This window comes from Limulus polyphemus, unplaced genomic scaffold, assembly GCF_000517525.1.
Source record: "Limulus polyphemus unplaced genomic scaffold, Limulus_polyphemus-2.1.2 Scaffold1706, whole genome shotgun sequence".
NCBI classification, from domain to species: Eukaryota; Metazoa; Arthropoda; class Merostomata; order Xiphosura; family Limulidae; genus Limulus; species Limulus polyphemus.
This window is the reverse complement of record NW_013667316.1, coordinates 172,462-186,180: the sequence shown is the minus strand read 5'-3', so window position 1 is coordinate 186,180 and position 13,719 is coordinate 172,462. Positions and strand designations below refer to the sequence as shown.

At 33.1% G+C, this 13,719-nt stretch overlaps 1 protein-coding gene across 1 annotated transcript in view; it reads right to left on the bottom strand.

Moving 5' to 3' along the window:
- Positions 1-12,831, bottom strand: part of LOC106464637 (kinesin-like protein KIF12) — a gene marked incomplete at its 3' end in the record, with an annotated part of 31,077 nt that extends 18,246 nt beyond the window's left edge. Inside the window, exons 1-2 of the mRNA XM_022392382.1 lie at positions 12,735-12,831; positions 4,092-4,187 (exon numbers count right to left, since the gene is read on the bottom strand). Of these exons, the coding sequence (XP_022248090.1) occupies positions 4,092-4,187; positions 12,735-12,748 (110 nt within the window). The remainder of the gene's footprint in view (positions 1-4,091; positions 4,188-12,734) is intronic.
- Between the last annotated feature and the right edge of the window lie 888 nt (positions 12,832-13,719).

Genomic DNA, 13,719 nt, shown 5'->3' with positions numbered 1-13,719 from the left:
AGTTTCTCAAGCATTTATTATACCTTAGTTAATATACTGGTTATTCCGTTATTCACACGTGCTATACATAACAACGAAAATGTAGCTCTGGCATTGGTTAGAAAAAGGTAACAATGCGAAATAAAAATACTATAGCGTTCTGCTTATACATTATCAAAGAGCGTTGTTGTTGGGCTTACTTGTTTATTTATTTAGTTGTAAGAATAATTGCAATTTCCCTTCCTTCTCTATGTGTATTTTGGTTGTCATCTTCTCTGTAAAGATTTATGCACGTAGTTGCTGACAATAAAAAAAAACCCAGTTTATAAAAGAGAAGACTTTCCATAATTTTGGATAATGACTAGTGACTCTAAGATAAGCATTAGCTATAAACCATACATACTGTACTGTGCAAAAGTGTTAGGACAAAGTCAACAATTAGATTTCAGACTACTTTCAACGAACAATGGAAGGTAAATCACAGATGAAACATCAAAATTTTATTAATCTTCATGTTTAGTATAACAGAAAATCAGTTAATATTTTGTGTGTCCCCCTTTTGCTTTAAGAACTGCAGACAGTCTTTCAGGCATTGTTGCAACATATTTAATCAAAGTGTCCTTTGGGATTTTACTACAAATGTCTCTAATACACTCCCATTAAATTTCTTTGGAAGTAACTTTTGATTTGTCAAGTTTTTGATCTATCAAATCCCAGATCTGCTCAATTGGGTTAAGATCGGGGCTTTGTGTGAGCCATTGCATCATTTGAATGACTCCAGCAGCTTCTTTCTTAGCTACGTCATTTCTGCATAAGTTGGATGAGTGTTTGGAGTCATTATCTTCTTGGTAGCACAATCCTTTACCAATAATAGGCTAACCACTGGGTATACCATGACAGATCAGTATCTGATGGTACTTGCTCTTATCCATTATTCCATCTATTTTGCAAATATCTCCTGTCGCCTCAGCAGAAAAACACCCTCAAACCATTACACTGCCTCCCCCATGCTTCATGATAGGTGCTATACATTGAGGTAAGTATCTTTCACCTTTCTTTTCCGATGGACGTACAACCTATGCTATGAACCAAATATTTCAAACTTGGACTCATTCATTTTTCAATCACCAACAGTACAGTTTTGTATTTTTTACCAAATTTCAGTCTCTTGACAATATTTGGAGATCGAAGTAAAGGTTTTTTAACTTCTACACGACCAAATATTCCATTCTCGTTGAGTCTTCTTGATACTGTAGATCTGGACACTTTTCTATTATTTGGTACATGGTCGTTTATCTCATGCTTGAGATCAGTGGGAGTCACAAAGGCTGCATAAACGAAGATATACAAAGTGTAAAGAAAATCCAGATATTTGCATTACAATTCGATTAACAGTGAAATAGTGGAAACATGTCGATTCAGATTGGCCTTTGAATGAGCTATTACTATATGTTTTATTAGTATGAGTTGTTGTGCCCCCCAGTGGCTCAGCGGTATGTCAACAACGCTAGAAACCGGTTCTCGATACCCGTGGTGGGAAGAGCACAGATAACTCATTGTGTTGCTTTGTACTTAAATTAAAATAAATAAACAAAAAATGAGTTGTTGTTGGTTGTGTGGTTTATTGATTGTAATATCAGTTAATTGTCAAATAAACTACAACAATTTGTTGTCCTAAGAAACCAATCGTAGCAGTTTTATCCTTTATAAGATATTAAAAATGAAGTTAGTTTTAACCCAGTCATTGTTTATCCACATTAGATGCGTACTTCAATCTACTGAGAATAGGAAATTAATCTGAGGAAAATATTTCTTACAATAGACGGTTTGAATCCATAAATTAATGTATCCTTGCGGAGGAATGTGCAACTTCCATAATTAGATGGTTGTCTTCCTGCAGAAAAGAATACACCCCAAGAAAACTTGAAATATCCATCAAGAAATCAACAACGTGCTTGGTCAAGATGTCATATTGCTATCAAAACTGATAACGATTTAACAGAAAAACTGTTGATGTGGAGAAACTGATGGATCGAGATATGTCGATAGTTAAGTTGAAGTCAATTTTCGATCAACAGAAATACAAGCATGTTCCATTTTTTTAAATACATGTGCCTCTTTTATAATTTACTGAACAGTACCAATACTATTCTATCTCTCTTCTAACACAATGAAATCTTTAAATGTCTATTTTCTAGCATGTTGATCACATTTAATATCAATGCTAGTTTCGCTCTCTCTCTCTTTTCACAACTGAGCACATAGACTCAATTCATATAAAACATTTTTATGCCATGTTTAAATCCACACTGGCATCCTTTCAATTTCGTTTACTATTCTGTTTAACGTATGTAACACAACATCCTAAATATCACGTTCTATTAATGTATTTTTCACCGGCTCCACATTTTTATTATATTTAAAATATTCCTTAAACTATTACTAACGTTTTCTTTCGTGAAATTTAACATCTGATATGGAGTTTAGTCCTTTTAGTGTCCATCTTACTTAGTTAAAAACAAGATAAAAATATTTCTTACAGAAAAAAATTTAGGCTATTTCTGATTTTTAACGTTTATAACAATTAAATAAAGATCACGTATGAATATCTTTTTGAAATGTTTAACTTCTCCTAAATATAATATTCCGTCTCCCATCTAATGTGTCAATTAAAACTAAATCCGCAACTACGTAACGTTTTTTTTAATAAGTTACAGCTTTTACAGTAAGTAAGATTTATTTTTAGAATAGGCACGACGTTTCGATCACTTGTGTGATCGTTCTCAAGTACACAAAATTTACTTAATCAGTTAAGCAACATTTGGTTTACTTTATATACACATGTTTAACATTTTCGATTATCCAATAATTTAATAATATCGTGACGTACATTGGGATTCTTATCTAGTGGTAATTTGATACTTTTCAATTGTATTTAACATATCTGACGCTAGTGGACATTTATCACCTTGTCTTACAACAGAAGAACTTATAGCAGCACCCTTAGTAATAGGGTATTAATATTTGAAACATTTAATTTGAACTAAGTCCAAAGTTCAATAATCATTTTTACCAAAGCCTTAGAATCACATAACAGTACAGGGGCTCTCACCTTAATAAATATTGTTAACAATGTTATTTATGTATCAGTCCGTTCACTTTCAGACCAGATGTTTTACATCAAATTGCAAGTCTTTTCAGCTTTTATTATACTAAATACAGAGTTGTCATACATTAAAACAGTGTGGTTGAAACTACAATTTCTATGTACTTTTACATAGGTACAATTTTTAATTTCTCGCCTCTTAAACTTCATTTTTTAGGACCTGATATTTTTCTCCACCACAGTTAGCTTAGCTCTTTTTCTGCTATATGTGATTTTTTTTAAAGTTTCATAACAATTTTCTAACATATTCCACAATTTCTGTAATTAGATAGTATTATACTTCCACACTGCAATATTATCGATATATGGTAATAAAATATTTTTTTGTCTTTGTCCCACTATATATTTTTGGCATTTTGCAATTAATCCATAAACTCAACTTAATTTTTCATTACAATTAATGTAGCTAATCTTGCAGCTTTTGTGCGAGTATTGAGCTATAACTAAGCTGTTGAATGATTTCAATAGTTCTACTTGTTATTGTTCAATAATCTTGCAGCTTTTGTGCGAGTGTTGAACTATAACTGTTGAATGATTTTAATAATTATACTTGTTATTTGTGTGAGTGTTTAACCTATTTATAGCTATTGAATGACTTTGGTAGTTCTTCTTGTTTTTGTACAATATACCTTGCAGCTTCTTTCAATCGGTTATTGATGTGCTGTACAAGTAATTTCAAAAGTTATTGAAATGTCATATATGATCTTAAGTTTTTTGCCTGTTTTTTGGCTCTTTTCTCTTACTTCTGCTATGAGATACTCTTAACTAACATTCTATATTATTATTATTATTATTTAATGGAACCCCTCTAGTTGGCTCGCTCACAGCTACACGCACGCGTACTACATTATTCAAGTATAACTTGCTATCCCTCACTTCTAATTTTATATAACCATTATAAGTATAAAAACAAAGAGTTGATATGGTGCGGTAAGGGATTACACACCTGACCACTACATTAATATTATCCAAGTCGCTACCTCCTTGACCTTCGTCTGAGCTGAGTGACATCAGAGATTCCTGAGAACTTGCTGTACTTGGCCTATAGAGATATATATTAAAATACGGATATGTTAATTACGTGATAAACTTTGGTAGTACAGATACTATCAATAAATTATCAGAGGCAATAAATATGGATAATAATATTATGGTATAAAAATCAAAGGCAGAATTAGCTACTTCTGAACGATGAAGATAACGTGTACAATTAATATCTGATAATTATCTGGTAGTCTTTCATATTGACTAGCTCTAAGAGTTTGATAAGAAATATGAAATTATAATAACACAGAAGTATTTTAGTTAACTTGTATTGACGTAACGTATAACAACATGATTCTGAAACCAAATTACAATATAGTGATAGTTCTAATTAGCGTGTAATAACATAACGTGTAACAACATGATGCTAAAAGACAAACAACAATATAGTAATATTTCTAGTTACCTTGTAATAACATAATGTGTAATAACTTGATGTTAAAAGACACTCTTACAACAATACAGTAATATTTCTAGTTAAGTTGTAATGACGTAACGTGTAATAACGTGACAAAAAAAGACAAACTTTAAACAATATAGTCACATTTCTAGTTAACACGTAATAACATAACATGTAACAACATTATGCTAAAAAGCAAACAACAATATAGCAATATTTCTAGTTAACCTCTAATAATATAACGTGTAACAACTTGTTGAACAAACACTTACAATAAGACAATGATATTTCTAGTTAACTTGTAATAACATAACATGTAATACAGTGATGCTAAAAGACAAAATTACAACAATATAGTAGCATATCTAGTTAACTTTTTGTGAATTTGTAACGTGTAGCACCTGTATGATAAGGACAAATATACAATAATATAATACTTTGTAGTTCACTTTAAGGGGGCGTTGTTATCTGCAGCAGTTTGATCATAAAGACGAACGCCACAAATATAGTAATTAAGTTATTCCGACTTTATAATCTATAAGCAAAAGTACCCGTCCCCAGTGACGGGAAAAGTTTAAATTAATCTATCAATTTAAATTATTTCATGGTCTTTGAATATGTTAATGGTGTTGCACTCCTAGTTTCACTCAGAGCCAAAGTTCTGAGCTATTTATACCACCCACCGCGAAAAGTAATTGTTTAGCATTCAGCCATGCTAAGAGCCGCTCAACAATAACATACAGTAAAGCTACATTTTTATTCTTTAACTTACGTCACATTTTGAAATGTGAATGATAATGTGATTAACTCCTAACAATTTAGTGTAGAATATTCTGCTTGCGAAATAAAATTTGGCATCAACATTATTCATGCTTGTTCTACCGTCATTTCAAGAGTGAATGTTGAGCTTTGCCTGCGTGCGCAGCTTTTCAAACGCAGCGCAGTAAGAGGCCGCCGTAAACGGGAGACGGACGAACGCTCGGACAGACACCACGGTTTGCAATATATAAAAAATGCCAACTTTATTACAAACAGAAACAAACATTAAGTATTTAAAAAAAATTTAAGGTTTGGGAACTTAATTCCGCCTTGATGAATGTTTATATTAAGAGGATATTACAGATTTGTTTACATTATTTATAGATTTATGAATATTTCTAGTACACTTTCCATGATTGGGTGGTTCAGTTTTGTAAACTTGTTGTTTCATTTGTGATACGTTTGCTATATTTCAGAAAGTATGGAAAGTACTAATTAATATCTGTCAAGTACAAAAAATTAGACCGTTAAATATATATTACATTTTATGTGAAAGGAGAAAACATTAATTTTTGATAAGTTATTTTAATTTTTGGATAGTATGATACTATTTAATCCTGTAGAAATACCCAATTATCTATAACATCTTTCCAAAATATAACATATACTTGTCATATTTTTCATTTTTATCGTTTTCTCACCGTGTTGAATATTCTTTCATGTTTCATTTGGTATCTGCAGTTAATAAGGATAAAGCTTATCATTATATGTTGTTATTAAATTCTATAACATATGTTTCTTGGTGGTGATTTAGTAATAACAATGATCACACCTACAAGTACTTCTTTACCCTCTCTCGTATAGTTAAAGTTCGATTACGAAAGAGACATTCAAATGTATCGAAGTGAAACTTTAGAATGGAAACACTTCTTGAAAAAACATAAGGAAATTAAACGTAGAATAGAATTTTAAAAATCACAAGATAGAATATTTTAGGCGAAGACAAAATGGATTGGGAAAATATTGATATGGAGAAAAAACTTAATATCAAATCGAATACTTCCTCTGGTGTGGTATTCAACAACGTATCCAAAGAAAAAATACACTTTTTTTATAAGTAGGAAGAAACTGGAGAAATGATTTGAAACGTGATGAAGTAAAGGAATAAAAAAAATGGTTCTTATAGAATGGGAAAATTCAACAGGTGGAGGTTGAAACCAAGCCAGAGGTTTTCCTAGTGTGCAGATGACCACAAATTGTGCACCTGTAAAAATATTTATGTAGTTGAAAATTCATCTATATAAGTAAGTTCGAGTAAAAAAAATATTTAAAAACGACATGCTTAAGATTATAAAGTTCCATTCCAGAGTTTATAAACAAATGTATTTACCAGAATATTCTTCATTTTTTGGATCATTTGTTACTACCTGTATATATGAGGTGCAATAAGGCATAATGTATTAAAAGTTATGAAGTTATAATATAATTGTGAAGTTGAAAAATTCCTTAGGAAAAGCTCTGAAACAAGCAGAGAATGTCTTTGAATTTAGGATGAAATCTGAGGAAGGGCTAGAGATGAAATTAGAGTTAATGTGGTTGAGATCAGTTTAGAAAATGTCATCGTCACTAACTTACACAATACATGATGGTGTTGAGTATTATCAATTAAAAGTGGTTAATGTGGTTGAGATCAGTTTAGAAAATGTCATCGTCACTAACTTACACAATACATGATGGTGTTGAGTATTATCAATTAAAAGTGGTTAATGTGGTTGAGATCAGTTTAGAAAATGTCATCGTCACTAACTTACACAATGCATGATGGTGTTGAGTATTATCAATTAAAAGTGTCCAATCGATTAGAATTTATTTTCAAGTTTCGTACTTAGCCTTTCCGTCTCAGTAGAAGCCTTGCTGGAAGGCAGACAAATAGATGCAGAACTGGTCTGGAAGGAAATAAGTTAAACTAAACACAAGATGGAAGAGTGGGCTAAGATGATCTGGAGTATCAGCTTATGTATATATATATATGAACACGTATATCTCTATATACACGTCCATGTTTATAAAAGAAGCTACCTTAAATAGATGTATTTCTATTTGCTTCTAGTTGTATCACTACTTATCGTCCATTCAAAACCTTATTGAACTTTTACAATATATTCAGTTTCATATTAAAGGAATATCTATTTATATTTTTTCGCTTTCATAATCTCCTATAGTATAAGCCATACAGGTACTAAAATATCATTCTCATTACACTGGACAACACAAACTTTGCTACTGGAGAAAACTCAAATGATTCAAGGTAATTTGATGATATTGATTTCAAAAATGTAGCCAGAATTTGTCCATCACCACTATGTTTAGAGTTATTATAAATATATCAATATTTCATCAGAACTATGTGAAATACTATGCAATCAACTTAACAACAATCCAAACACGATTCACAACTCTCGCTAATACGAAAAGCCCAAAAACAGGAACAACCTCTAAATGAAATTCACCAAAATCGTAGAAACACCAGCCTCATGTAACAAAGATATTTCTCCTTTCAGCTACAACACTTCACAAAACAAACAAAACTCACTTCAACAACCACCTTGAGTGTTTTGCTTTGTCCTTCGCCTCTCTCTTTTTCTTTTTCAGGATACCGACCGAAACGAACAACAGACTACAAGTGTATTTGTGTATGTGTTGCATATGTATATACATAACACATTTAAATTGTTAGTTTCTCAGTCTTATGTCTTTTATCGAATAATGTTTATTGTTACCTGATTTGAAATTGTAAATTGTAATTATAGAATGTTATCTGTTCTGTGTAATTGTCATTAATTTAACAAGCAATAAATTATGGTTCTGGTCTCGTGTAGTCTCTGGTACGGGATGCGTCGGCCCTCTGTGGCGGGCGTTCGCTGTCTGGTGTCTCTGCTCGTGACCCGTTGATCTCGTACGTCAGAATTGAAGCTTCACTTCTATCTCATTACAACAACAAGAAAGCAAACGCACTTCCTGTCTTTCTCTCGCTTGACCACAGCAAGTCACCAAAGCATAATCAAAATTCCACGGAAGTCATAGCTCATTCTCCGAACTTTAACTACCACAATCTCTATAATCATCAACAAGCCAAGAAAGGGCCGAAGAGAAATAACTTCAATTTCTGACCACCCCTGAGTTATTAAACCTACATACCTACCACGATTAGATCGGATTGAGTACCTCTCTCAGTTGCCTCTCACTAACTTAGTTGGTCACTTCTCCTCGCTCCGTGCACAGATAAAACAAAGCCCGATCGTCTTCGCAACATATCCGAGGTATAACCAAATTCTGCAAAACTTTGTTTTTTAAAATCTTGTAAAGATAATATATTTTTTTTAGAAGGCCCCCAGTTCAAGTAAAGTCCGAAAGTGCAAAGATTACCCAAACAGTTTCTGCTATATTTGTACAAAATATATTACAAATTCATGAAGGAAAAACATCACACACAAGTAAAAGTAGCTTAATACCATTATTTTGAGTGTAAAATTGGTGACCAAGAAAAACGCTGGGCTCCAAGTGTGTTGTACAGTTTGTATATCTGGCTTGACACAATAAGAACAAGTACACATTTGCAGTTCTCATGATATGGTATGAGCCCAACGATCATCACACTGAGGATTATTTTTGCATGACTAACGTTTCTGGATATTCAGGCAAACTAAACAATGCATGAAATATACAGATATTGCATGTGCAATGGAACCAGTACCTCACGGAGATGGTCTTCCAGTACCACATCCATCAGCGAATTGGGAAACAAAAGAGTTATCCTGCGAAGAAAACAATGAATCATCTTCATTCTTTTCATCTAGTAATTCTGTTCCTGTGGTACCTCAATATAAACTGTCTCATCTGATCACACAAGAAGAGCTAAATGATCTGATTCGTGACTTGTCTCTATTAAAGCAGCATGGGGAACTTCTTGGCTCTCGTTTGCGTCAATAGAATTTATTAGCTCAAGGAACAAGAGTTTTAATTTACCGAAGTCTTGTTTCTCACTACAACATTCATCATACTTTGTGTTCCTGTACAATTGTTGTTGATGCACTAATGGAAGAATTAGGTACTGAACATCATTCTCAAGAATGGAGACTTTTTATCGACTCATTTAAAGTTAGTTTGAAAGCTGTACTTTTGCACAATGGGAACACTAAGCGGTCTATTCCTGTTCTTCATAATGTGAACATGAAAGAGACATATCAAAATGTGCATATTATACTTGAAGCCATTAAATATGATCACCATAGATGGAACATATGTGGTGATCTAAAAGTTATTGCACTCCTGCTAGACCTGCAGAGTGGGTATACTACACATTATTGTTTTTTGTCTCTGAGAGAGCCGAGATGATAAAAATAATTTCAAAAGGAAGGTAGGAATGGCCAGTGAGAGAGAATTACATACCAGGGAAAGAGACTATTGAGTATCAACCTTTAGTGAACCCTCAAAATGTGTTTCTGTCCCACTTCATATTAAAGTGGGGCTCATGATGAATTTTGTAAAAGGAATGAACAAAGATGGTGATGTTTTCAGATATCTGTCTGACAAGGAGGTATCTTTGTTGGGTCACAGATTCTGTAAGTGCTGATGAATGGCGATTTTGAAACATTACTCAATCAGTAAGAACTTGCTGCCTGGAAATTATTCAAACTGGTTGTCAAAAGCTTTTTAGGAAATCACAGAGATGAAAACTATGCTGTGACGACTGATTATATGATCGAGAACTACAGGAAAATGGGGTCTAGGACGTCAATAAAAATGTACTTCTTACACACACATTTAGACTTCTTTCCAAATGATATAGGTGCACCGAGCGATGAGCATGGTGGGCGCTTTCACCACGATATGTCTACAATGAAACAGTAATATTCAGGACGATGGAATCCTACGATGATGGGAGATTACTGTTACTGAGAATATTCACAAAAGACGCAACAAGTCAAGCAGATATTTTGTAACAAAAAATAAAAAAATAATACCCTGATAAAAGTTTAGAACACAGCCTGAATGTATTTTTAGTATATAATTCTATTATACTCATTGTCTTTTTAAAACTGATATTGCTATTATGTATTGTTTTTGAAAATTCTTAAATGCAGTTTTCAGAAAAAGTTATTACAGAAAAATTTGTTATTTATGCTTTATTTTAGCTTCTACGTACTGTTATTTTTGTATGTATTATTGTTGAAATATATATAAAATATTGAATCTGTTTTTATCTTGTAAAACGTCAAGAGATTTCTTAACATAATATTGATTATTACTAATTAAAACACCGATACTTTCATTTGGTCTTATAATCACAAAACTTGTCTATCACTGTCATTCTTTAGGTTCCATCATTTGGTCCTTCTTAATATACGTTGTATTATAAAAAGAAGGGTCTCCACGAAAAAAAGAAATAATAATAACATGAAATAACATATAGTTGACCTTCAAGAAAGACTCTCCTATCTCCTAGTCCTAAGTTTGTGAAATGTTTTGCTCGTATTTCGGTTTTCAATGTGACTGAGTAGACATCCGTAATAGTATGTTATATAGACATCGTTTCGAACCTAAAACATCTCTAAAAACATAACGTGGGGCGACTTCCAAGTACGCTTACTGAGGTCACACAGTTTGTACAGTGGTTTCAGGGTAACATTTTAAATATCTTATGTAGTATTTTAATTATTAATTATAGTTGTGAGAGTGAAAATATTTTATAAAGAGTTAAACATACGAAAATACTTAATTCCGATATAATCACACCAATATTCTTGCGCAGTAAACTGATCTTAAATAGTACTGAGGGTTAGCTAACCTCTATAAATAAGGTCCAAGCACTGTCCTGATCTTGGAACTACTTGTTCCATCGTCGATCGATGACCATGATCACGCACTATCGCCTGACAACTCATTTTCCATGATTCTACAAAGGTTTGGTTCTGTTTTGAATTTCGTGCAAAACTACACGAGGGCCATTTGCACTATCCAATATTAATTTAGCAGTGATATACTAGAGGGAGGTTAGCTAGTCAACACCACCCACTACCAACTCTTGGGCACTCTTTTACTAACGAATAGTTAGCAGGTTGCGAATCTATAAAGGTTAACGAGTCCAATCTTAGACCACACGTCCTGACAAACCTTCCAAGGAACAAATACATAAAAGTCCACCGTAACTACGTGAGGGGGCTTGGAGGATACGTGATCGAATGGAATTCTGTGATTCCAGTTTCTTCGGACATCTTTTTCATGAAGACAGCAATTGATTTCGAGGTGTGTCTGGAGGCTTGTGAGCTTTCATCAACTTCAACTCCATTTTTACTATATTGTGAATGGTGTCAAGAGAAATACTGAGTTTCTTTGCAATGCCATTTTGTGTGGGAGGATTATTTTTCATGACTATAGCCTTCACGTTATGAATAATTAATATTCCTTAGGATTATTTTGAGTTGTTATTTCTGCTTCTGCTGTTACCATAAACGTTCTGCTATGCGAGGTTCTCGTTTCCATGGAGAACACTGAAGATCTACTTCTTCCAAATGGTGTGTTCTTTGGCTCTACATCATTTAGCAATCCCACTAAACAAATACCTTTCCTGGGAAGGAGTGTAACACCTACACTCCAACTATAAATCTACCTGTGGTAGCATTGTACAGTGCGTAGTTAAGAATTAGCAGTGAATCAAATATGCAAGCTATAAACATGTCTTCCGGTATATGACATCACTTGCTTCTGCCGCGGCAAGCCGTTTTTCATAAATATTCAAGTTTTCTTACAGAGTGCGATTAACCATTTATAACATATTTAATGTGTTAATAATTCGTATCATATTTATAGCTTTTATTTGAGTCAGTTTATTTCTAGTTGGCTTGACATGATACTGTTATATGAAACTGTTTACCACTATAAAGCAAAAATGTTTTATGAATCTTGCAACTGGAAATTTCTGGAAATACTGAAGATTATGAAAGGGGGAGCCTAAGTTAAGTTAGAGAAACAAACTGGACATGTAAATGATATCAAATGAAAATATATTGTTTCCTTACACTTATCTACCAATATTAATAAAGACCGGTAGACATAATAGATTTAATCTATTGTAAGTAACACTGTACTCCAAGAAAACAAAGTTCGTCCATCACAAAAGAAGGTAAAAAGCAAAGGTTCCTACTCGGCTAATCGCTATCTAGTCCTCTAACAAAGCGGTTTCCTAGGCAACCGCATAATACTACAAATATTTCATTGTCTGACAAAGCCTTTAGTGGCTAGTTAGCTGCTGAATACATACAGATTATTCAATTTGGCCATAACTAACCTTATATCAAGATTGAAAGTAAAAATATATTTACTTACACGTTGCTATACATATTTGGTAGATATGACAGTCTAGTGTATTGACAAACTACAACTGAAGGAGATAATTCGTCCACAACGTACGCTTTTGCGATTACAGCTGAGCCAAAGTTGTCGCGTGTATCGACCGTGCTGCTCTCTGTGGCAAAATGAGGAAATGATGTAGGTCAATACTTCACCTTTTGTAAGTAAAGAAACCTAGGGAATACACAATGAGAAGGGTACATGCATGTGTCAGGTACTCCACAAGTGTGTATGTGTGCGCGGAACTTGAAGTGAAGAGTGTATGGTTGTGTTAAAAGGGGGCTAGAATATACTTGAAAAATCGCAATAAATCAAATCAAAATTTTGTAAGCATGCCTTAAATATTAAAATACAGAAGGATTGAATTCCTGCAATTAAAGTAGGAATATTAATAACCTGAAACATATATATATATATATATATTGATATAAAAAATATAATGAATTCTGATTGGTCGAACAGGTGTAGGCCTACTGAATTAGCATAATAAGACATATTAAACCCCCTGATGGTATAACATATATAGTGAAACCCTGTTGCTTTGATAAGTATTTTGAAATCTTGTTAGTTTAGCAAGGCTTAGTAAGGTTACACAAAACTCCGTTTAACAGTAATCTTAACATCACGTCATACTTTAGGCAAGAATCGGTTTATTAATGTTATTAATAATTATGTAATTTTCAAAGTTATTCAGTTTTAGCCATTTTCTTAACGATAAGTAAGTTTTCAGGTAATTTTACTTATCAATAAGGTTTCTCATGTACGAACTAGAGTCTAGTCAGAAACATCAGCACTGTGGCAACTCTTTACACATTTATTCAACGGACAAACATATATCGATCATGATACGTTATATAAAGTTTACTATATTTAAAATGGCCTGGTGGTTAAGGTGCTCGACTCGCAATCTGAGGGTCGCGGGTTCGAATCCCTGTCACACCAAACATGATCGCCCTTTCAG